The 27,500-nt window shown below is 39.3% G+C and overlaps 1 protein-coding gene across 1 annotated transcript in view; it reads right to left on the bottom strand.

Moving 5' to 3' along the window:
* Positions 1–21,447, bottom strand: part of lsamp (limbic system associated membrane protein) — a 496,316-nt gene extending 474,869 nt beyond the window's left edge. The window contains exon 1 of the mRNA XM_042486243.2: positions 20,973–21,447. Within this exon, the coding sequence (XP_042342177.2) occupies positions 20,973–21,036 (64 nt within the window). The 5' untranslated portion in view covers positions 21,037–21,447. The remainder of the gene's footprint in view (positions 1–20,972) is intronic.
* Positions 21,448–27,500: the final 6,053 nt, after the last annotated feature.

Below are 27,500 nucleotides of genomic sequence, written 5' to 3' on the forward strand. Positions count from 1 at the left end.
AGGGATATCTAGAAAATCTTCAATCTGAAACAGGTATATAAGCCTTAAAGTGTTAAAATGAAAGGTGTGAAATATTTTAAAAATGGTGATACCAGATAGAATTGGTGGCTTTTTATTGGAGATCTCATCTCCAGTGAAAATGGCAAAATGTCAGAGGTTGAATGAGGTTTAGCAGAGAGAAACAGCTTAGTCCCGCATGGCTGAGAGCAGAAGGGCCTGGCATATAGATGAGACATGATCTCACCAAGTGGGAGATTCTGCAATATTGATATTAATAATGGAGTATTTTAAGGGCTGTGGGGCCGTGCAGGAGGATACACAAGACAAGGGAGGCATGCAATGCATCCATATTTCATTAAGATACTACAGATCTGGAGATACAGCTGCTTCACAGGGACAATATTAAAACAGCAGTGGTCTCAATTAAAGGGCAACACTTTACATTCTTAGTGAATGTAGGAACACTGATCCTCACAGGAGGCCAAATGAGGTTCTAGAGGAAAAAGAATTTCCCTGACAGCATGTACAGTCACTTTTTTAATCACTATATTAACCACTGGTAGTTCTAGTGCATCTGTTAGCATGGATATGAGAGAACACGCATGCACGCACGCACGCACACAATGTATGTACACACGCACACACAAGACCAGCCAAAGTACAAAAAATGATGGCTTGGAGCTCCCAGTCAGTCCTGACACATCTTCCTATCACCCCTAGCCATGGTGATTTATCGATAATGATGCTGGTTCTTCCTGCACTCAGAGCAAGTAGAGGAGTTGGGGAGATAAAGGGAAATCTATGATGAGACTATAAGTACTACAGATTGAGTCATGGAATTGCATTGCTTTAAGGTGGTGTAATGGGAAAGTTGTGTCATTAGAAAGAGAAAAAAAAGATTCTACATTGCTGCTGCTGCATTCGAACTGTGAGGCTGAACTACTGTAACTTGCAGGACACTGAGAAGATTCAGACAATGTTGCTAGTATCTAGCAGAATGTTTAATAACCTTAAGCAACATTGACAGGTCCAACACTTGATTTACTATCTGTCCTCCCCACTTAATTTTTGCATATATGAGTAGTCATTTCCATCATCATCATTCATGTTGTCTGTGTTGTCACCATGAATATTCATGCATGTGTGTGTAGTGCTTTTCCAGTGAACGGTCTCTCTGTGGAGTCTCTATTATACTTAGTGATCAATCAACAAAGCAGGCCTCATGTGGGAGTAAGAGAGCACATATTGCAAAGTCTGTAAATTATTATTATAAGTTATTGGAAGAATAATGGTTATATCGTAGATAATCTTCTGCAATTACATTGGTTGTGGCAATGCACCAATTTATCAGCTGAATATTGGCATCAGCACATAGCCACCCTGTTCGTTGCCATAGGCCTGTTGGCAAATAAGATAAAATTCATTGATGGCAGTGGCCATTTTTACGATGTAACTTGTCAATTTTGTGCAGGCGAAGACAGTTGCAGTGACCTTGACCTTTGAGCTCCAAAATCTAACTAATTCATCTTTGAGTCAAAGTGGATATTTGTGCCAAATTTGAAGAAATTATTTCAAGGGGTTCTTGAGATATCATGTTCGCAAGAATGAGGTAGACGAGGCCACAGTGGACTTGACTTTTGACTACCAAAATCTAATCACTTCTTTTTTGAGTCCAAGTAGACAGTACTGCCAAATTTGAAGATATTTCTTTAAGGCGTTCTTCAGAAACTGCATTCAATAAAATGGGACGAATTAAAAAAAAAAAAAAAACATGCATAAAAACAACACGTCTAAAGTCTGTTGCATAGAATTGCACCAAAGATTAATGTTCTAGATTTCTCTCTTGTCTTCATTTGTTCAGACAAACTTTTCAGCCATGTTTGGATAATGAGCCCGCTTGTCAGTTGGCTCCAGAGATACCCCTCCATACATCAATCTGTACTCATGGTATGAGGAACTCTTGTCAGAGCACAGCTCTGCTTGCCAGGCCTGTACCCCCCGTGCTCTGGTCCTTCTCAGCAACCAACTGTCTTTCCAGCTGTCACCATTCTTTCATGACACAGTCTGTCCTTGCTCAACACTGAACATTTAGATATTACAATTATCAAGCAAAGAATAACTAATATTCTGATAACAAAATAGACTATCAAATGAACAAAATTAACTTTTACAAGGTCTCTGTGCATTAATCAACATACTATAGATAAGAATAGTTCAATTTAAAGTGTGTGTGTGTGTGTGTGAGTGTGTGTGTGTGTGTGTGTGTGTGTGTGTGTGTGTGTGTGTGTGTGTGTTTGTAGTAGTAGTAGTAGTAGTAATAGTAGCAGTGTAACACTTTCAGAACCGGGACCAGGATCTTTCCAATCTCTCACCACACCTCATTCGTTCTGTTAAGTAACACCTAAAATGTAGATTTAAAGGACCTCAGAAACACATGCAACATTACAATTGGTTCATTTAAAAGCTTACGTCTGTTATCAACTCAATTACGTTATTGCTTCTTCTCATAAACCTGAAAAGAAGAATACAGGGGGCTTTTATTAATGGTTGCTGAGAGATGTATATTTATCAGGTAAAGTGGCCTTCCAAACAAGTGATCAGTCATTAAAACACTTCAATGCAGTGCCCTTCTAAAGCAAGTTTCAAGTTCTTAAAAAAAAGTTAGTTTCTATTGTATTCCTTGGAAAACTGTCCATAGTAATGAAAAGTAAACACAATTTGGGCTTTCATTTGAGATTCTCTTAAGTGTATGGGGAATGCATGGCTGAAGGTCTTGTGATGGTGATGAAGTAGATATTTGTATTGTAGGAAATTGAGCACTAACAATTCAAGCATCTGAAATAATCCTAATGATAATGCTAAGGAGCATTTTTTTGTTTTTCATTCTGAACCTTAGCTATTTGTTGCTCATGTAGTTGTCTCTTTTTAAAGAGCAGGTGGTTAAAAAAGGGAAAGACTGCATGTCTAAATCGACATTAACTCATTGTTCAACTCCATTCTTCCTGAATAACTTGATTGAACTGACCGAACAACTGCCATATTTAGAGTGTAAGGCCTAAAAAAAATCAAATACTGACAGTCATGCAGTAACAACAATTACCAACCAACTATTGGTGACAACAAGTGAATAAGCATCACTTACATAATTTTTTGCTTGACTTCTCAAAAGTCTTTCAGAAAGAAACGCAATCTACTTTACTCCAGATGAGCAGTCACACGCTTTTTCTTTATTTTCCTCTCTTCTAGACTCTGACATTTTATCTCATTTTGTCCTCCTCAAACAAATTACCAGGACTGAGCATCATTTGTCTTTTGCCTTTAAGAAAGGTTTACTTAAAAAAGACAATCTGAATGCACAGCAGCATAATGGATGTGACAAATGAGACAGAACTTCAGCAAGACTGAAGAAAGTAATGAAGCCTTGATGCATCTATCGATCACTGCAGGGAGGCAGCGAGAAAGAGAAAGAGAAAGAGAAAGAGAAAGAGAGAGAGAGAGAGAGAGAGAGAGAGAGAGAGACTGCTAAATAAATTGACTAACACTGAGCCTATTTTCCTAAATCCAAGTTCCTAAAAATGAAAACTTTATAAGTGATTATGTTAATACATCACATTATCTGCATTTACAAAACTAAAATACTGAATTTCTGTGTCTAAAAAAAACATTCTATGTCATTATCTCTCTCTTTTTTAGTGAAACAGTTCCAGCAGACAGCTGCACTGAGAAATATAGAAAAGATATATATATATATATATATATATATATATATATATATATATATATATATATATATATATATATATATATATATATTTTTTTTTTTTTTTTTTTTTCTTTCAGTGTTTTTCTCTGTCTGCTCCTCATGTTAGGGCCACTGAGCTCCACTGAGGCCTCAACTCTGCTTTCACAGTTTTGCGAGGATTAACACAAAAAGGTCATAGCAATTCCATTAACTGAGGTGCAAAGTCTACTAATTTGTAAAGCAGTTGTAACAGGTAACACATGTCACTTGCTTCTTTACATTTATGCCACTTCACAGTTTCATAAAACATATTTAAGTCAGGGAGAATGTTTAGCACCTTGATCTGCGACAATGAACATATTATCCCAAACACTGTTGAGCAAGCCTCCCTCTTCGACAACACCCTTAATTCCTAACATCATAACTCAAACCCTAAGCATTCAACCTCAAGTATTTCAGGAGCTTGTTGTTTCACTAAAAAATTACCAAAAGAAAATATATAATATACGAATTTGTCTCAGATCATGGTCATTTTGTCATCATCTGACCATTTGGTCTTATCTTCTATCCTGCTGGTCTATCATAATACCATCATGTTCCCTTTTACTTCCTTCCTCCTTTATTACCAGGTGAACCTCTTGTGTGAACAATGAGAGCGCTTCAGGCTTTACTGATATCTGAAATGTCAGAGTGGGTTACTGGGACTACTGTCAAAATAAATGCAGCTAATGTGCTCATTAATCTCTGATTGCTTGGAGGGTCTCAGATATGAGCAGGCCAGAAATGTCAGACCAGCCAGGTTACATAAGACACATCATTCACTCCAGATTGTCTTAAGTTCAGATATTCAAGTCAGCATTGCAGCTGCTCTCAGTTTGCAAATGTAGTAAAAAATACTTGGTCACCAAAATCTGGAGCTTAGTAGAGGAGGGCACTCAAGAAGCAACCTCCATACAGTGCGTCTGTTTTAATTTCCTAAATTACTGTAAAGTGAGGAGACCATCCTCATAGCATCAGTTCCTCTTGAGACATAATCATTTGACTGCATTTGTATTGTGCTTTTCTAGTCTTCCGACCATTCAAAGCGCTTATACACTACATGTCATATTAAACCATTCACACACATTCACACACGAGTAGCCGAGGCTACCGCACAAGGTGCCACCTGCTCCTCAGTAGCCAGTCACAAGCACACACAGACAGATGGAACAGCCATCGGGAGCAATTTGGGGCTCAGAATGTAGCCCAAGGATACTTTAACATGATGACTGTAGGAGCCTGGGATCAAACCGTCAACTTTCCAGTTAGTGGATAACCCGCTCTACCTCTGAGCCACAGCTGTCCCAAATGAAACATGCAGCTGACCCACAAATCACACACATTTACTGACCTCCAAACCTCCCGTCTTTATCGCAAGATCACGTCAACCGACTGTCCAGTCTGTCAGTTTTCAAGTGATAATAAATAGATATTGTTACAGCCCCAGGGTTGCAAAATGCCATTTCGATTGTAACCTCATACCCATACTAACCTAACTCAAGGACTGGATGATCCACGAGACCACGAACAACATTGATTCACAGGCAGATACTATCTGGACACCTCAGTATGTAGTCAGTGCAATGAGTTCCAGAGAAGTATCGAGAACATGAGATCTGATGGCCCTACAGCTATTCTTCACACAATCAAAGGGTCAGCAAAGGCCATCCAAGCAGAGCTGCCATGATAAAACAAGTACAAAGAGCATGTTTCTATATGTCGACCTTGAAAAAATAAATAAATAAAAAAATACGGGCTGAAATGTGCTCTTATATTGATCGGTGACCTTCCTGAGAAAACTCACAAACTTACAAAAGACTCATTTCACAGTGAATTTGGCCTTTTGTTCATCTGGGATATCTGTGTGTTGACAAAAAAAGAAGAAAAAAAAACAAAACTGTGCTTTCCAAATAAGTAACAGTGCTGTTTTATTGGAGAATGTAAAGGGAATACTGTACAATCATAATATTTCATTATCATGTATCTGTACATCTTATGAAATATTTATTTTTAATTCATTTTTACCACTTTTAAAAAATCTGGGCATCAATGGCCAGACATGTCCCGGACATGAATTCAACATATTTTACTGCACACATTTTCAATATTATCTTGAATAGCCAAAACTAAGTAATCCAGATATAAAAATAATGTTGTAATGCCATACAATAGCTTATACTGTAGCCAAGCAAACAAAGCTACTTTGGTCTCAAACAGAGATGATCTCTGATGTAACCTGTCTGCTTTGCAAATGGCTGTTTGTTTCCTCACCAGTACGATAGCTTTGTTAATACATTATTAACAGTAATCTCTACTCTGCTCAGTTTTGTCAATATTGACTTCTCTTGTGATTCAGTGTTTCCACAAATCTCTGCAGCTCACACTGTGTAAATAAGTCAATATAATTAGCAGGAGTGAAAAATTAGATTTTAAATGTATCAGACAACTGTGGTCAACGCAACAATAGGCTAGGCTTTGGAAACACTTTTACCAGCTGTTGACTCAAGGTTTAATTTGCTTTATAGAGGTGGAGGAGCCGGGCTGAACCTCCAGAGGGTTTTCCATCCACCTGATGTGTGTTAACCATCTGCTACAACTGAATACTAGCAGCAGGAAAAAGTATAATGACAAGAAAAAAAAAAGCATGATACGTGGATATTTTGAAGCAATGTTACTAGAGGATTAGTGGAATAAAAAATTACAAAAAATAAATAAATAAATAAATAAATAAATCTTCAACTTTAAATCTTGCTTGCCAGTGTGTCAGGTTTCCATCTACAGCAATTCCACCAGGGCTGAAAACAGAATGGTCAGCCAAGCTAATAATACTGATAGCTGAGGGAACATAAAGATGAAGTGTTGGTTGGAGCTCTAGAGCTGTGAGGCTGTACAGGCTGGATGGAGAGTGTGATATCAATTTATTATGCTAATTTAGCTGCTGTATTCCCGTAGCTAAAGCCCAAGCGAGGGGGTGAGGTGAAATGTGTGTGAGCAAGCTGCAGGTGTGTGTGTGTGTGTGTGTGTGTGTTTGTTCTGTTTGTGATGGTTTTCTTATTGCAGATTTAAACATGAAGAAGAGAGGGAGGCTGTAGAGTGTAAGAATGAACAGGTGAGTGTCAGGCTGTGGACTGACTGCTATTATTATTATTATTATTATTATTATTATTATTATTACAGAAAATTTCCTTGCTGTCACTCATTTGCTATGTTTTAGACAGCTGAATCCCCTCATGATGAAAGTGTGTTCAAGAGGATTGACAGCGTGGCAGCAGCAGAAATGGACAGTTGAAAGTCAGGGTGTGGACTGACAGCTGATACAAAGACCTGTCTAAGAAGACACCACATCAATCTACTGAGCTGTGCTTGAACGTGCCACTACCCATCGACCATACCAACTAATGATCCACAGAACAGAAATATGGTCGTCATTCAGCTGACGTTGAAAAGTGACTCTGTCCCTTATGTGACACAGTAAATTCACTGTTGTGAAACAACAACACTGGAGTTAGTGGTGATACATAATGTTAGCAACTGGCTGCTTTGACTTTGCTCTAATACACTGACGATTCACATAGCACATTAGATATACTGTGATTAATGTGTCACTGCTGACAATCAGTTGCCAGTGTTGTGCTTTGATTCAGTAAACAAACGCTCCATAATCCCTAATTTAAAAAAAAGCACTGCAGATGTATAAGAGTAAATGATCAATCAGTAAGCGCCAAAAAAATATTTTAAAATTCCACACGTCTCATTATTGCCACCGTGGTTGATCATTTAAATGTTCAACATTTGGAGACAACGACTGTGATGAACTGATGATGCTCCGCTTGCTAAATTTCTGTCAATCCCAGCAGCATGAAGAAGATTCTGCTGGGAACAGTGAGTTTCTTCTGTAGGTATACAGGACAGAACATAAACACATATATCAATGAGATATGACAGACACAGGAAGAGATATCAACATACGCACAATTACTGATAAACCAAAATTTGAAGAGGACTGTGTCAGAGAGAGAAATCATAACCACAAACCACAGTTCAAAGCAGGTAAGAATATGCAAAAATCCACAGTGATGTGGATGGATTGTTCATATCTGCAGATGGGAGCTGTGAACTCATCTATCCTGAAATTACACATAAACATACATACAGGCATGAGGAATGTCTGCCAGGATGCAATCAAAAACCTCATCAGGTGCTGCTACACTTGGACTGTACAGCAGGTGTTACACACACACACACACACACACACACACACACACACACACACACACACACACACACACACACACGCTGATGAACATTTGAGTTAACTAATATTGTAATCTTGATGATTTGTTTGTGTTGATGACATCTGACATTCTAGCAGTTACACACAGCAGGTTGCTGTGCCTCAGTTTACCTTTAATTAACTTTATTTAATATTTCAAAAGCCATAAAAAATTAATTTTAGAGCACTGATTCTAGAGAGACTGGGAGAGAGTATTACTTCCTCCTCTTCAAAAACACAGTTGCTGTTTGATGTTAGCGATGCTGTGAAAATAAAAAGGGTTCAAAGAATCATCTATTTTCATATTCAATAAGCTTTTCTTCTGGGGAGATTTTTAAAGTTAGAAGAAATAAGCAGTTCAAGTAAAACATGAAAAATTTGATTGTTTGATTTGACTGTTTGAAAAACAGTTCACAGGGCTGCAGCAGCACTGAGTGTCATTAAGTTATTGGTTCTGATGACAGCATGCAGAGAATGAATGTAACATAAGTGATATGATGTGACTAATAATCAGAATATCATAAGAGCAGCCACGTCTGGCAGTAGAAGTAAAGCTTAGAAATGTAATGAAGTAGAACTATAATGTCATGAAGATAAAGCACTGAGATATGACTGTTCTGTGGAGAATATTTGACAGTTTAAAACACTACCATTTCATTAAATATAAATGAGCTTGGGTTGTTGCTATTGTTTCAGATCAAATAGACAACAATGAGACTCACACTGATGATAACATACAGGTGTAGTTATAAGAAGGCAGAGGGTCCAACACCATTTATAGTTGTCCACTTTAAAAAAAAAGCAAAGCAGCCTTAGATAAGTGACTGTCACAGTCTTTTTGCATGACTAATGGCCACCAGCACCATCAACATGTCAGTCTATATGACCAGTCAAACTGAAAAACTATGAAACCGGCTACAGTCAGTCATCCATAAACTGAGAATCAGTGCTTTGAAGCAGCAAGCATGAGACAAAAACAATCTCATCTCAGACTGAAGAGACTGAAGACACACCAAGAGGAAAAAAGAGACACTGCTCCATTACTGTACACCAGCCTCCCATCACTGTCTAATTAGAGAGCAATCAGTGGCACCCTAATCTGATTTTAAAGCCTCTTACTCATTGAACTGCATTAGGAGGATGCAGTGTTTCCCCTACTATGTTACAGGCCTGACGCATTGCCAGAGACCCCCCACCAGGCCTAAACATTTACAAGGTTTGCATAGGACAGTCAAGTGTGTTGTGTTTTTTCCCCCTATGTGGAGGTTATGACCCGCCCTCCTCTATCTCTGATTGGCTAAGACTATGTGCCTTTGTCGGTTAAATTGTGTTATAAGAGTGGCGTGGCTCCTTTACAGACAGTCAATGTGTGTACGTGTGAGCGTATGGTGTGAGAGGTCTAGCGAAAGCGTAGGAGTGGGTGATTTGAGTGACAGTAAATGCATCGGAGTGTATGAAACAGAGTAGATTAACTGGTCTTCGCCTAGCCGTGAAAGTGGTCGGCTTATCAGTAAAATATGCAGTGTTGGTCACAGTTTTTTAGTTGATAAATGCTGCTGCTTCTCAAGACAAAGTGGAGCTTCTGTGTGTTGCTTTTCTGCTGCTGGTCAAAGTGAAGTGAGTTAATCCCGACGTTACTTCAGCCATGGAGGTAAACAAATCTCCGCTAGATGACTACAGCGGAGAGCCGAAGCAGGAATGGTTAACAATCAGTTAGGTTCAGGGTAAGAATAGTAGGCATGCCAATCAGACACGGAGGAGGGCAGGTCATGCCTTTGCCATCCTGAGATTGCCTCCTGATTAGCACCCTAATAACTTCACTGTGTATAAAATATTATAATTGTGAAGCCTCTCTAGACTTTCCAAAGTGCATCGATCCAACTCAGAATAAACTGAGTCATTTCGCACCGGTTGTGTGATACTGCTCACTGCTTCAAGCTGCAAAGCAAGTCACGCAGGAAGTCAGATACACCAGCAGCAAATCATGATGCATGGACGTGCACATGTGGACAGTGTTGCTCTTTTTACTCTCCAGCCAGAATAGTGGATTGCAGGCTTAAACTACTGCAGTGGGGAAAAGGCAAAGATGATCATAAGTTAGCTAAATGACCAGAGTATCATGATCAAAAATGAAAAGGAAAAACTGTGTAAAATGCAATCAAATATATCTACTTTTTTTTCCCTAAACTGAGCCAAGGGGAAAAAATAAGATGGAAAAGGAGAATCATGCTATGGTGAAATTTTTTCTCAAAGCCAAGAAAAATGAAGTGCAGCAGTGAATTAAGCACACTTTGCTCATGATTCACCACTATTTTGTAAGCATATACAGCTTGCTCAAGACATCCTCTCCTTGTTGTGTTCACTTTGTTTTAATATACAGAGTGAAAAAAATGTGTACTCAAATAATTAAACTGCTGATCCCCATGTGCCATCAGACTGGAGCCAGCCACTCCAATAAGTCATTCCAGGCATCGCATCTGCTAAGGTTTTTTTTTGGCGTGTACCACCAGGCCTGAAAAAAAATTCTAGGAGACACACTGAAGATGCAATAGTGGATGGTGGAAACATAAAGCCAAAGAGATGGAAAAGAAAACACAGTGAAGGAGAGATTATCTAAACCTCCATCTTTGTGTCTCCATGCTGAGAGATCACCTCAGGAAAGGCTAACACTTTGTCACAAATATAAATGTAAAGTGTTTGGCTGAAGAGGAGAGCAGGAATTAGTTGGGTTTTTTTTTTTTTTTTAATCTGAGGCAAGGTGTTATCACAGCATGTATTATATCGCTCCAGCACAGCGTGATGTCAACAGTCTGACAACTAAAGAGACTACAGAGCTGCAAATAACGCATTCCTCTCACTGAGCTCTGGACTGCAGGTATAAATGATGGAGGTCAGTTCTCAATGATCTGACAAACAGACAAAACAAGCCTCAACAAGGCTGTGACACTGAAATATGTTCTGTGTGTGGCTCAATGTAGAGTCTTACTGTCTCTTTTGAAGTCCAGTGTGCACGTCAGGAGGTGCCGTCCTCGCCATCACATTCACAACCACGCACGCACGCACGCACCCACACACACACACCCACACACCCACACCCACACACAACCATACAAACTGGCCAGTCTTACCTGAAAGACAGAAAGAGAGGAGAGCACACTGTAAATAATAGTATCACTTTGACATTCAATGCGTTGTTCTTTTGCTTCAAAAAGAACCTCAAATAATGTTTCCCAGAAAGATCCACCTTATGTTATTTGTTGTCAGCCAAGCAACACTTTCAGTGCCAGCACCTTATTTTTTTCTTTTTTTTTTTTTTTAACTGAGTCATTAAGGTGACTCCAGAAAGAACACAGGATGAAAAGCTATTAAACAGACTCGGCTGTGTAATTTTGACTTAATTTGACTTTACTGTATCATTCACTGAACAGAATACAACCTATATTTACTGCTACAAAGACAGTGAGATGTGTTTGTACTTTCAGAGGAGCACTTGTGAACAATGATGTGAACAACACATGAGATGAAACTGAGACAAACATATTTTCTCCTAAAAATGAAAACAGGATTCAGCAATAAAATATTTCAAACAAATGAGATTGTTAAGGAAAAAAAAGCAGCAGAGTGTCACTCGTCCCTGCTGGATTCAACTTCTCATTTGCCTTGTGTCTATTTATTGAATTCTTCTTCCGCCAAACTGAGATCATCACATTTCTTTACCTAAACATATCAAATCACACACATTACTGACCCTAGTGTGGAGGTAAAAAAAAAAAAAAAAAAAAAACTTAAATTATAAAAGAAACAAAAAATTCCTGATATACAACTTCTCTGTTATATTGGTAATGATATTATGTCATCACTACAGATAAATTAAGGATCGTCATGCTGAAGTAACTTATTTTTATTATTATTCAGTAAACAACATAAGGTGAACTGTAACCTGCAAACAAACTAAGAGTGAATCCGCATATACACCGGTGACCTCTTAAGTTGAATATGACTCCCCCCTGCAGGAATCATAGGCATGAAACCCCCAGCTCTCAGAATTGCTTATCTACAGCTAGAGAGAGAATTAAGACAGGCTGATGCGAATTTCATTTATCAGTTTGCTGGAAATGTAATGAACTCAAGTGGGAGTAAAAAAGGGGGGATAATGCAATAATCTCAAACTGTGCTGACTATTATTAAAGACTGATTCATTCAAAAACACCGTCAATAAGCTCACTGCAGAGTGATCATCATGGTGAACACATGCAAATTACAATGCATGAACCCAGAAGAGAAGAAAAAGTGCAATTATTAATGCCTGCACAAATTACACAGCTGGTAAGAACTAAAATTAAATGGTTGGAAAAATTGGGATTTTAAAGGGAGAAAACCTCCTCTAACAGTGTGGTACTACACAGCTCCACAGGTGTATGCCGAGGAGGTCATTCTCTGGTTTTCAGGAAATCCTCCCTGAGGCTGTGTGGCTGCACAGGCCTGTTGGTGCCTTCAGGCTCCTCTGTTTCATTTCAGCTGCTAATTTGTTGGAGAAAATCAGAGACAAGACAACAGAGTGTCTGCTGTCTAACTGTGTCCACCCCTCATTAACCCCCCGTTATTTCATACATCTGGTTCAATAAGATGTGAGATGTTAAACCCTCCAGACAAACAGTCCAAAAACAACCAGTCCAGGCCGAGACAAAGAAACTGTGTATAATGTTGTGTATAATGAGAAATAAAATCTGAATTGAGCTCACACTGGTCTGGTATACAGTGTCTGGTTTATTACTTTGCTACTTTACAAGTTGGTTCACACTGTTCCTTATGGACAGGATTTATAGGCTTAAACTCAGTCCAATGGACCGCTACAATATTTTTTAGATGGTTCAGCTGAACTGAACATCAACTAGAATAGGATCTTCTAATTGTAAAAAGCGTGACGACATGAAAAGCACAATGAGGGAGAACTGTAAAGATATCAGTGTGTACTAGTCTGAGGGTGCAGATATGGGGCAACTTCCACACACAGTGACAGAGTGTGTGACAAATGGCTGCTATGACTGCGACAGTTTATCTACCAGAGTTTAGTCTGATCTAACAGAAGAGGCGAGCAGAGGACATGAGCACACAGTGAAAGTTCAGCCAGGACTGACAGACTTCAGGAGGCTCAACTGACAGAAACATGACAAATAAACAGCTGATGCCAATGCTGTGACACACAAGATCACAGTGAGTAAATAAATGACCGTACGCAGTGAAAGAAATAAATAACACATTGACAGGCGACACTATATGATGTTTATCAGCTCCATGTCATATGATGCGGTACAATTTTTAATTACGTTTTAATTGACTGAAGGATGCTATGTACAGTATCTCCAGGGGAGATTGGTACCTGATAAAGAAATAACACTATAGGCTAAATCAAAGAGTCAGTGATCGTTAAAGCCATCACTGTTTGTCTTCAGAGGTTTTAACTTCAGCTAGCCGGCTGCCATCAATACAACCAAACACCACAGCACAACACAACACAATGCTCTCACTGAAGCTTTTAAATGGCATAAAAAAACCCTCTGGCATAAAAAAACCCCTCAGAGACAAAACATATATGCACATGCGCACACACAGAGTACCTGCAGACATGGAAAAAAAAAACAAAAAAAAACCTTCAGTTTGTGTGCAATTTTATAACAAGAGTGTAAAATGATAGTAAAACATCAAACTCATGCCTCCTCACACACTTTGACTCTCACACACAGATTGCAACAAAGCTTTCTTTATCCACTTCCTTCAGTCAGAGAGCTCATTGAGATCCAACTGTAAACTGACTGACTGAGTAAACACACATCTATCCCTCTCCTCACTCTGTATGGATAACATAAATACTGTAGGACTCTGTCCTCAGTACGGTGGACTAATCTGAAAACACTGTTTACATGTGAAATGAATGTATGCCACAACGCATTCATTTCCACATAATAAAACTGAAACACTGCTGATGTGTGTCAGAGAAGAGGCAGGTGGGCATATTGCATTTACAGGTACTGACATCATTTGAAACATATGAACGGCCTTAGTGTAAACATGCAACCATCAGAGCACTGTTCACATTTTCCATCTTGGTCTGAGGTGTCCTCACTGAGGGAATTAACAAATTGCAAAGTGATGTAAGATTGCACAGTCGCACAATGCATGGAAATATACATGGACTCCTTTTTTTTGCTTAGAATTTTAAGCTTCAACTGATTTCTACTCTATGTAAAAACTGTGTGTGTGTGTGTGTGTGTGTGTGTGTGTGTGTGTGTGTGTGTGTCAGCTAATCTGGCTGTCTGTTTCTCAGCAGGAAGGCTGCTGTTCAACCAGACAGGCATCATTAAGCTGCTTGACAGCATCAGTCTGGGCTTATAGGACACTCATAATGGATGTAAGAAAGCTATAAGAAATCTTTTAGCACGTGCACACACACACACACACACAAACAAACACACACACACACACACACACACACACACACACACACACACACACACACACACACACACACACCACTGAACAACACAGAAAAACACACCACACCTATAACTTTTATGTGCCAGTCTATGCACCATTTCTCATCTCCACTTACACCAAGTCTGACTCAACCATTTCTCCTTCCTTCTCTCCATTCACAAAATACAGTGTTAGTTGTCTCTCGTAGTTCTGTTGATGTATTGGCTGAAAACTGACTCAGCTCTCCACAGAGACTGCTCTCACAGGTGTGTTTCTGTTCCAGTGGAGGTCCTCTAACTCTGGACTGACTCTAGTTCTGGAGATCCAGACTGAGCTGTGAGAAAATCTCTATTAGTCAGACCTATATGGTCAGCAGTAAACTCAAAACTAAATCAAATCAAATGTTTGCAGACAAAAAGGTGGCATTGCATCTATTTGGTTAATTGAGATCAGGCTATTTGACTATATATGCAGCATTTTTTTTTTTTTTTTTAAATACAACCTTGTTCACAATTATATTGATCCCTCCCATCACAACTCCACAGCTCCTTTGTCAGCATTTGGACACCATTAAATTAACAGACTTTCAGTCATACAGGTCCACGTACCGTAAATACACTGTTGTCTTCATTCCTGTGGTCTCTTTTGTAAACATTTGAATTCACCAGCCCGCCCCCCAAAAATAGGCAAAATACTCATTCTAAGAAATTCATTGAATCCCGCAGCGTGACACACCATCAGAGGTGTTTTCTTCAGCAGGATTACCTGTTTGAATGAAGGATTAACAGAAACTGGATGTGTAGATGTATTTAATGGGTGAACATTTAAACTAAGATAAAGGATTTAATCCTGTAATCCTATAACACACTCTCACCTCTACATCCAGTAAATTATTTGCTCCATATTACAGAAGGCTTACACTTTCGGCAACGTGCGGTTTGCTAGAAATTGGGGCCTGAGTCTGAGAAGGGCTGAGGAGTATATGACAGAAAAAAACTTTTTTTTTTTGTTTTGTTTTGTTTTGCAACTCCACTAGGGACCCAGAGAACATCCCCTAAGTGATTCACATTTATACAATACTTTTTTTTATTTCTTTATTTCTATAAGAAATTCTTCCGTTCCAGGTAAATAAAGTGGAATAAGTCACAGAGTATCTAGCTAACCTTCATCTTTCCCTTCTCTTTCAATGGTGGAACTTAGTTTCTGCCAATAAAAGAAAGAAACACCAAAAGACCCTGAAACTCATTTGTAACAAACTGTTTATCTGAAAACCACCAACAGAAACGGAGGAAGCGGGGCACACACTCTTTAACTCTGATGAAGGATGAAGTTATCTTCCCTGAATCAACCATGAGGTCCTCTGCTGCAAAAGAAAATACAGCCTTGTTTTGTATGTGTACATTATCATAAATCCAAGCTCACCAAGACTGAATCACCAAAAGATGTCCAAATCACTGAAGCACAACTTCTACAGCAAATGATCTGTTTAAAGCTGCAGCCAGGGGAGGAAGACGAGTACATTTTATCCACTCCACAAACTTAAAAAAAAATAAATGAATATCATTGAAAAACGTGCTGCTCACTGACAACCAATAACTAACCTATTTCTAGTTCACCTAGAGCAGGCGTTTCCAAAGTCGAGCCTGGGGGCCAGATGTGGCCCACTGACTGATTTTAAATGGATGGTCAAAATATATTATCTGTGGCTTCACACATTATTGGCCAATGAAGCAAGATTACTTTGCATTTTTCATTCATCTCACACTGGCGGGACTATCACAGTTTGTAGACATGCATCACATGCACTAGATTTTTTAAAAATATGACAGTATAACTACTTGCTTAAAGTATTGCAATATATGCGGATATATATTGAATAACCTGTGTTGTGGTATGTATTGATCTTGCAAATACAGAGCCCTACAGCAAAAAAAAAAAAAAATATATATATATATATATATATATATATATATATCATTTGTATGGGATTTTTTTTAAAATAACCCATATGATGTGAAAGCCAGCTGACCCCAGGTATATTTTTTTGGTCTAACTAAAATAATAATACTGTTTACCTACTTCAATACAAAGGTAAAATGTCACCTCAGTGTTTCCTTCACAAAGTCTGAATTGTCTGCCTCCCAATGTTAATGAATGCTCACTTTTCCATCATTTTATCTTCTGTGTCTGTCTCCAGCTTATTGGTTGAACTGAAAAGCCAGCAGCAAACAAGCTGAACTTCCAAGCAGAGCAGACGACCAGTTTAAAGAAGCTCTGCAGTGAGACGGGCATCACTGCTCCTCTCAGAGGAAACAATGGCACAGCCACAGCTTCACCATTTACTGTCAGTCATATGCAGGCAGCTTTTGGAAAATTATTCCAGGAGAGAGATAAACAAAGAAAAAAAAACATGGCTTAAAATCATGAGAGTCTTAAAACGAGAGGTGATGGAGGACAAGGCAAAGTAAAGAAAGTAATGTGAGTTGAGTGAGAGGTGGGTGATGCAGAGGGAGGTTTACTGTATGTGTGAACTAATGAGAGGAAAGTTAGAGCGGAGTGAAAAGGATTTAGTGTGAGAGGTAGTGATGAGAGTCTTAACTATGGATCTTTTATTCAGCTCTATTATGTTCCCTCTCTGCTTAACAGCAGATGTGCATAAAAATCCATTATTTTATACTAAGTGAGAAAAACAAAGAAAATCAAAGTAAAGCAATCCTTTATTTCAACCCTCTGCCTTCTGTGTGTGTGTGTGTGTGTGTGTGTGTGTGTGTGTGTGTGTGTGTGTGTGTGTGTGTGTGTGTGTATGTGTGTGTATGTGTGTGTGTAAACTTAGGAAAGCTAAATTCCAGAGCAAGATCCCGGTTAACTTCTACAAAGGAGCAAAAGAAAGCATACTGATGGTTCATGCACTGCCCAGGACAGGAAGGCTCTACAGCAGGTGATTAAAACTGCCAAGAACATCACTGGTTCCCATCTACAGAGCATCAGTGACCTCAGTGAAGTGAGGTATCTGAACAGAGCCCAAATTATAATGAAAGACAGTAGCCACCCCAGCCACAGTCTGTTCATCCTACAGCCTTCTGGAAAAAGACACAGAACTATCTGCTGCAGAACCACCAGACTACGGAGCAGCTTCTTTCCCCAGGCTGTGAGACTCCTCAACTCCTTCTTCAACGCCAAAAAGATGTAGCAGGATTTTGGATCAACTTTATTTTAATTTCTTCTTAAACCGCTTTTATGAAAAATGACAATACATGTATCTTGTACGTTAAAACATCTGCCACCATGACTGATTTTGGATATTTTTTTGAGCTGGGCAGTTCATAAGGAGTGCTAATGGAGTGCATTTCTTTTGGTTATGCATTGCACCACTTTCTCAGAGAACAGAGCAGACTCTGGGCACAGACGGAGCACCAGGACATCATGCACAGTGAAAGTGAAGCTTAGCAGCTTATCGTGCTGGGTCTAAAAGTTTGCTTTCACTCGATTGGCTTGGCAGCAGCTGCACTTCTTGTCCATTGAACTGATCTGATATGCTCTGACCAGAATTGCAGATCAATTATGCACCACACAACTCCACCTCCACAACCTGCTGGTGAGGAAAAAGCAGATGAAATGAAGTGGAAGTATAAAGTTAAATTAAATTAAGTTGCATGGAAATTAGCATAACATTGCAATTACTCAAGTAAAGTGCCAGTACTTCAAAATTGTACTAAAGTTTTCCTTCAGGAAATGAAATTAATTCAAACAAGTAACCACTATCATATTCACTTTCACATTCCACATTTCATAAAAATATGTTCAGGATTCAGTGAGTTACAGTCGATTTTGTGGTGAAAGCTGCATCCCTCAATACACATGTATTTGTTTACCTTGACCGCAATATGACACCTGCGCAGACACATTGCTGCGAGCTTAGAGCAGGGGCCAATGAGGAACCTACATCTCTAATATCTATGAATAGTACACTACCTACAACAACTTCGAGGTCACAACAAAAAAATGATCACAAAAATTGAGACAGAAGATTTCCACACATTAATTTTAATTCCCAATTTCCGTTTAGAAGTGCATAAAAGAAAATCAGGGAAGTCAGGGTTTTAGTTTTGTTTTATTTTTTCAATTTTTACTATCAAAACAAAAAAAAAAGGAAAATTGATCACTTTCCGTCTTTATCTTCCTATTTCAAAATGGTAGTAAGGAAACAGTCTGTTTCCTAGTTTTGGTTTTCTCATTTCAAAATGAAAATCCGTTGGCTGCCAAGTACATGGACAATAACCCACTCATCCATGTTTTAATGACTTCTGTCCCCAGTCTGATCTGAGTGCACAGCTGATATTTACTATTTTGTTTACATGAGGAAATAGGAATGCAGAATAGATTCAGCGTAGGAGAAGAACTTGTCAAGTGAGACAGTGTGATAAACAGTTGCTTGTTCTCCGTTGGGACACTGTCACCAGGTTCCGCTCAGGAGCAGCAGCACAAAATTCAGAATAATGTCCCAGTGTGGTCTGGCTCTGTATATATTTATTAAGAATCAGACCAACCTTTTCAGTGCAATCATTAACACGCTTCTCCAAATACAGCCAGCTGTTGATTTAAATAATTTCATGTTAGAGCTGAAATTTGTGCAGCTGTTGTGATGTCAAATTAAAAACTAATGACAGTAATAGGAGTGTTTCTGGGTTTTTAAAGGGATAATCTTCCCAAACACTTTTTAAGGATAACATATGCATTATATGTACCTCTTTTGGATTAAATGCCATTTGTTTAAAGTATCCTTTCTATTTTCTCAAGTAAAAGCTGTGGACAACTTTATCTATTTTTTTAACAATATGACAAATAGTTTCATGACAAAAAAGTTATTAAAACTATGAGAATTAAACATTTTTTGGTGCTACTAGCATCATGACAAGCAGCATGCTCCATAAATTCATCAAATCACTTAAATAAGGCAAATTTTTCTACCTCCATTGAAACTACTAAGGATGCCATAGCATAACATGTAATTGATTTATTTAATTTTGCTGTGCATGCCAATGGATGACAGTGAGCTGATTATGTTTTAGGAGTGACTCAACAAGTTTCTCTGGATTTTTTTTTCCCCATCTATGAAAACTTATCAGCATTGAAATCTATTATAGAAGCACAGTTAATGAGTTAGTGAAGAACAAAACCTTTTACAGTTGCCATGCAAGTCAACAGGGATGGAGGTTGTAGTGTTAAAACAAGGTATTGGTTTGAGTATTACTTTAAGGCTTATTATACAAGACAATAAAAAAAAAAAGAAAATTGTAATATCAGTAGACAAACACAACAGCTTCAATGACCACACGAACATAAGCAAGGCAACATCATTAACCAAACAACTTTGACACATCAGTGAGACGAAGGGTTCAAACTGACTAGTAGGATACTACTGTTTTCTCACTGATTTCCCCATAAGCAGCTGATCAGTCACTGTGTTGCGTCTGTCACCGCTACATTATCAAGTATTCACAATTCCTTTCAGAGCTGCTGCACTTCTAGTCTGAAGAACATCATCACTTACTTACTGCTGGCATTTAATTACACAAACAGACATGAGAGAAGACATGGAAACTAGTTCTCCTCAGCCAACTATCATATTATCTCCTGCTTGCAAAAGCTTTTACTTTTGTTTCCCACCATACTTTACCTCTCCCGTCATCCACGCGTATCACACACAGTCTCATCTACCCCACACACACTCCACACTAACAGGCTTATTGCTAGCTTAACACAGTGCCAAAGAGAATCCAACAGGTCAAATCTGCCTGATCCAATCTATGATGCAGACATCATGGGTCAAAGTGAGAAGATCTATATCAAAACATGGAAGTGTTTCAAGTCGACTGAGAACTAAAACTGAGATTTAAATCCACTTGTTTTGCAAATTAAACAAGCTAAATGGCTTTTGTCCCATCACATGTCCCACTAAGCTACACCCACAGACACTTCATCAGAGAGGCCAGCATGCTGAAAGAACTCCAACAGTGGAGCTGACAGTTGAACAGCCTCCACATGTCTGTGCACTCCTCTACTACAGTGCTGAGAGGAAACTGTGCTGAAGCTGTCAGCTGTACCATCAGCCTCTGAGGCTGCAGTCTTCTCTGTGTCACACACTGCTACTGTACATGAAGACCGCAGCTCTCAGCTCTGCTCTGCTCCACTCATCTCTAACTTTATTTAGAGCAAACACAGCTCTGCTGAACAGTCAACAGCTTCGCCATGAGGAGCTCTCTCTGCCATGTCAGGTGTTTTCAGGAAGGGAAGTCACTTCACATACCTTCAGAACTCGAGTCAGCAGCAGACGGACAGACGCACATTTAAAATCCACGGTAGCTGTAATTTCCCTCTCAACTCCGGTGTTTTCTAGTGGAAAACGTCCGGACATAAAGTGAAAAGAATAAAACGATCCCTTGCCTTGAAATCCAAAGAGGAAAGCGACGCCGGGGATCCACACGGTGTGTATCCAGAAGTAAACCATGGTGTCCTTGAATCAGGTGCAAAAGCTCCGCGCTCTTCCCGACGAAGCTCCGTCTCCAGCGGTTAATTTCCAGAAGAGAAAGCGCTGCGAATGAAGCCGAGCGGAGGAAGAAATCCCAGTCTGAACGCTGCTGATGAACACAAGAGCTGGAGACTCTCACACTGCTGCGTCTGCTGCTTTCACACGGACAGTAGCGACTCCTACCGACACTCATCCATAGAGAGTGTGTGTGCAGTGTGTGTGTGTGTTACAGTCATCTCTCTGTGTGTGGTCAGTGTTTCCACTAATGCAGCGTTTCATGGTTCAGCACTGACAGCAGAACTCATCTGAACAAATCCAAAACTTTTCATTCAGCACCAACCATGATTTCTCACATCGAGGCTCGAGACTCTTTCTGCCTCTCAGCGCGTTTACTGCGGGACAGGGAGGCCAGCGAGGAAGCACGAGGGGAACGGAAGTAGGAAGGAAATCACGTGTTTGTTGTCAACACTTTATCACACGTGTTAGCCAATTGTTTATTTTGTTAAATTTTCAAACTCGGCTCACACTTATATCATCGGGCTAGTATGTAAAATACACAAAATCCATGTAAATTAAACTAAAAAAAAAAAAAAACATTAGACATAAAAAGATCATTTCTCACAAAATGTGATTTCATTGTCACTTATCTTGTGTGGTTCGTAAAATCAAGTGAAAACATATTTGATTTTTTTGTAAACTTTTCCTGAACAGAGAAAATTAGTTGACGAAAAAGGACACACCATAAACCAGTCACAAATATCTGCCTTTATAATTAGAATAATATAAATTAGGACAAAAGCTGAAGATGGCAGCTCATAAGGCATATTTGAATATTGAGAAAAGTTGTGAGAATAATATATGCACTCGCGTTTTCTGCTTTTGACTTGTAATTAAAACATTAAAAACGTCTGCTCAGCATAGAGTCTTTTTAGTTTTTCCATAGGAACTGATCAGTCCCATATGTACTAATGTATGTTAGAGTTCAAAGTGATGAGAGTCTATTTGGTCTCACCAGAGAAAGCCAGTTATCAGTGTGCATACAAGTGTGGTGTTTATACCCAAAAGACTCTTGACAATAGGTTTATCACACTAAGTTCTCACAGAGTAACGGAATTTGTGTCTTTAGTTTTTATATTTAATTCAAGCTGCACCTAGAACATCTACACAAGACTAAACCTTTTCATAGCAAGAAACTTCTACTTTAGAACTGATGGAGGTATTTAATGTCCAAAGAGAACATTAAAGTTTAAGTAAGTACGACATTTAGAAATATCCTGACATTAATATTAAAGCAGACATCTCTACTGCAGATACATGTGGCAGTGCCAAATTTCAGCTTTCAGCTTCGTCTAATATATACAACTCATGTAAAACATAAGAACGGTCCAGGGCGATTTTATCAGCCAATCTGAGGGTATGCTTAACTATGTTTTATATTGAATGGGCTTAACATTATTTTTGCATCTTTGCCCTCACACAGAAGAAACTATGTTCATTGGAGCTACATTGTATATATTGTTTGGTATTTTGTTTATTTGTCTTATAAGTTTTGTTTTCTTTTAGTTTTTACCTGCGTTCAATTTCCACCCACGAGTTCTTGTGACACAGGTGGTCTGTGTTTGGAGGGTTTATTTACATTGCCAAACTTTTTCTGTCACACTGCTCATTTGCATTTGAGGCTCATAAAAGAAGAATGCTGTTAATATAACATGCCAGCAGCAAGAGAAACAAAGCAAAGGTTAGATTAAACCTCATCAAAAAAGTGTGATGAAAAATAAAGTTTGCTGTCAGTCAGAGAAGTGAGACTGTTGACTTTAATAGATAAGTCGTGTTTGTGTGTGTGTGTCTTAAGATATATACCATTTTTAAGGTTCTTCAAAGTTTAATAAAACAATATCAAAGCCAATCTTCAGTCTGAGCAAATGTATTATGAAAGACCCAAGATCATGTTGGTGAATTTGGGGCTGCATCTGACTGTGAGGAGAATAGATGAGAACACTCTGAGGAGGAAATATGGAAACGTATGGGAGTGGCATGAGACAAAACAATAAATTGTCCAGGTTGCACTCTAAGATTAAGAGGCATATTGGGACCTCAAAGCAGCTTTATTTTTCTAAATATTAGCTGTACAACAGAGACAGTAAAAACAAAAGGTGAAAGAGAATGGCAGAAAATAATGAAGGTAGAGACCAAAGAAAAGGCAAGCAAGTCAACCAGATTAAGGAGAGAAAAAGGTTAATGTGTCATGTCTGACTTAGAAACTTATCAGCAGGCTGAAAAACAGTGTTTTGCTGCCCCCTCAGGTTCAAAGTGTAAAGCCTCTGAAGTTTCCGCTTTTGAATCTGGAATTTCACTCATCAGTGACGTCACCAGATCCTGGAGTTCACCTGTACTTCACTGCAGCATGGTGAGAAATGAAGTCACTGGAAGTAACTTAGACTTCCAGAGTGTTAAATTTCTCCTTAAACTATACTGTTAAACTGGAGTCCAATGAGTGGAGCTATCCTCCCAGTCAGCACCATGGACAGAGACAGGGCAGCAGAGCCCAGTTCAGCCCCATGGACACAGACAGAACAGCAGAGCCCAGTTCAGCCCCATGGACACAGACAGAACAGCAGAGCCTAGTTCAGCACCATGGACAGAGATAGAGCAGCAGCACTGTACAGGGCCTGCTTTACTATGGTGACTGAGTTCTACAGAGAAGACTGTTGTTCTCACTGCACTAATGAACAACAAACTTTAACCAAACATTTTAACTTTGTTGCTGTGATTTAACATATTCAATATGACACAATTTCAGTCTGAATTTGTAATTATTGTTACCACATATTTAATCATACACTTACTTCTTAAAAGCAATTCACTGAAATTTCTTATTCCAGAGGGAGATGTGTTTTCACAGCCAGTACAACACAGAAATATAATCTATGCGTTCAACTCGGCTCCCAATTTCGGAGTATCCAGTTCCTCTGCAATGCAGTCCTGCTAACAACTAACTCCACTGTTGGCCCAAAAACATTTCTCCCTCTATGATTCTTATCTCCTGCAGGAGAGGGGCTTCAACACTCAATCACAGTTTACACTGCACATGTGTGAACAAAAGTAAATGAGTGAATGTGTTGTCGGAAAGGTCAATGGGGCTGCAAGGGTTACTGTGATTCGTCCTTCGATTAAAAATATCCAGGAATCTGTTAGAAGAAATAAGTCTGACAGTAAAAGCTTACTGCTTGACTTTCCATCAATCAAGTATCTCAGAAAAGATCTGTATCGATCTAACCTCTGAATATGACACCACATTACACAGAGCTCTCTCCACTCTGAGCTGTGCCCTCCAGAAGTGGATCATTTACAGTAAAGTTGCAGAAACTGTGGTACTTGTACTCAGATGCTAGGGACTGTAGGAGCTCTAAGTTCCACTGCTGTTGGTCTGTGTCCTGAATAAAGAGATCCTCTGTCTATTTCTAGTGACTCCATCCCAGTGGTTTACATCACACCAGACCCAGCTGATTACCTGTGATTCTGCAGAGAGCTTTGATTTATGACTGTTTTGCTCTGACTAAACTTGAGCTCTCTGCTGCAACACTGTGAGAGCTCCCCTAACGACTTTGGTTTAATAACAGTTTGCCTCTGACAGAGGGCCAAATGTCTGCAGTGCAGAGCCTCACTTTCTGGTTCAGATCCGGTTAAAAGTGGGTTGGACTCTATTAGTGTGTCTCTATCCAAAAGAGAGAAATGGATCTCATTGCTAACAGAAGTATACCTGAATACCCAGGCAGCGATAGCAGAAGTGAGAAAAAATATAATGAATGAAGAATGAATAGAAAAAATGATAATGATTAAGACAGTTATCTTTTCACCTCACCACCTCTTCATTTACATAGTCCCTCTGAAGTAAACACACAGCCACCAGCTGCAGTGTGTCTTCATAAATGAATCAGAGGAGGAGAAAAGATGATTGACAGCCAGTTATAAAACTATCAAACAAACAAACAAACAAAAACAACAATGGAATTTTGTTTGGACCATTATGAAGACAAAGAAGAAGACAAAGAAGAAGAGGACAAAGAAGAAGAAGAAGATGAAATAAATAATAACTAATAAAAATAATAACATGGTGGATAATTTATTCATAAATGCTTGTGCACACGCACACACACACACACACACACACACACACACACACACACACACACACACACACACACACACACACACACACACACACACACACACACACACACACTCAGGACCTAACCCATGAAAGAAAGGGCTCTCTGAGAAGATAACCCTTATAACACAGGTAGGTTGAATCAGTGGGGGAGAAGGTGATTTTACATTTTAAATTCACATAAAAAAGTTTTTAAAAATTAAGGTACAAAGTCTTTTTGAGTAAATTCAAAAAATGAAAATAAAAATAGAGCAATGCCTGTAGTCTGGCACAGGTAGTCAACTCGAGCTGCACTGATTCATACTCACATGTCGGACATCACTCTCCTTATGTAATCTACAAAACACACCCTCCCAATTTGGTGATCTATTTGAGCTGCAAAAATCCACCAGCTCCCCCTCTGCCTTGTCTATGCTGCTGCTGCCCTGCTGTCTGCTCCTTCAGCCTCACCTCCACCAGGATATTTAATCATCACTCCCCAATAACTCATGTAAAAATATCTGCAGAGAGTGATGAGGCCAAAGTCTAAAAGTCAAACTCAAATGATATTTTGATGTTGAAATAAACATTTCAAATGTGAGTTGTCTGACTGAAATATACTTCATGAGCTTTCACCAGTAACTCATATAAATGCAGAGGCACTGAGCACAAAGTATAAAATATAAGCTTCAGAATTTGGCTGAATACATCTACAATGCTGAAGGAAACCTAGAGTTGTATGGAATCATGAAAAAAATGTCTCTGTCCCAGCATGTCTTTCATCCTGTTAGAAACCTACAAGTGTGTAGATCTCTCAATGATGCCATAGTGTCTAATCCACTGTTTCTCTGAACTCTTTTGTCCCAAAATGAACAGTCAACTTAACATCCAACAAATCAAACTCTGCTCTGTACTTCCCCACACATCCTTCTTCAAACACTGCGGTAAGTCTGAGCTGAATCCAGTTTAACACAGTCAATAGAAGACAAAACCCTGACTGACAGAGTGTCTCCTCCTCTCCTCCCCTCTCTTTGTCTTCCTCTGTTCTCTCAGTTATATAGTCAGTGGATTGGCTGGTTGCTTGCTAGGGTAACTAATTTGTCATTTGCAAATGAGTTATAATTTAATGTTGAAAATAAGAAAGAAAGAAAATAAAACAATTTGCTCTGAAGACCATTAACTGACAAATTCATATTTTACCAAACCGCCATGATGGATCCTATTTAAAGCTCTATTAATCAGTTGAAGCAGACAGCAGGACAGTGACAATGAAGTGACTGGAGGAGACATGAAGCTTTGTCCTGGTTTGAAGGACAAAAGATGGAGTGTGGAGTCTGGTGGAGAAGAGACAGAACAGAAAGAGTTGAGGTCCAACCACTGACAGGACACCAGAGAGCAGCTCCAGCCCTCTGGCTCTGGCAGAAAACAGGCTGGGAGGGAGGACATCTGTCCAGATTTAGGAGAACATGGGAAGACATGAGAGGACAGGGCCAAAGACTGGACACAGAGGGGACACACATCATCCCTCTGGTTTACAAAGAGTGCAAACACCGACAGAGTTCACACTATGTGAGGATATGGCCTTCATTTACAGTGAGGACTGCAGGGTACTGGCCTACATAAGATACACTTACACAGAACTAGACACAGTCTAAACTTCAAACACCTCAGTGTGACCAAACACAACACAAACTCTCTAGGCTCCTGATAGAGGTAAAATCTGATTCATTGTCTCCCTGTCCATTTTTCTCTGTATTACTCTGTTCATTGTTGTCTCTGCACTCCTACACTCTGACTTGTCCCTGCAGCTCTGTCCTCCTGCATGCTGGGTCACACAGTGCTATGGAAGAGCAGTGCAACCTCACAGAGCTCCCAGCGGTACTGGATGTCATTATGCAGCATACAGGAACCAGTTCACACTCAGAGCAGCAAATCTGCCCTGCTGGCAGCAACCAGAGCTAGAAGCAACAAATTATCAGCACATTCTTTGAATATTCACCAATTCAGCACTCATAAGAGATGACCAGCACTGTTGTACTGAAACATTACTGGTAGATAAACAGCAGAGACAATAATGACCCAATAAAATGTGAAACATTAGTTAGTTTATCTGTTGAGTTTAAGCGGTGGGGGTTGAGTGAGCAACAGAATGCATAAAAGAGGGGGAGCGGTGATGCCAGAACAGAGTGAATAAAAACCAGGAATGAAACTTTACTCTCAGATTGTTTCCTGGTGGTTACTTTCTAAAGCAAAACAAATAAGCATCAAACACTCAGCAGATCGTCTCATGTGGAGA

This window comes from Plectropomus leopardus, chromosome 6, assembly GCF_026936395.1.
Source record: "Plectropomus leopardus strain MGB_pleo_1.0 chromosome 6, ASM2693639v1, whole genome shotgun sequence".
Classification (NCBI taxonomy): Eukaryota; Metazoa; Chordata; class Actinopteri; order Perciformes; family Serranidae; genus Plectropomus; species Plectropomus leopardus.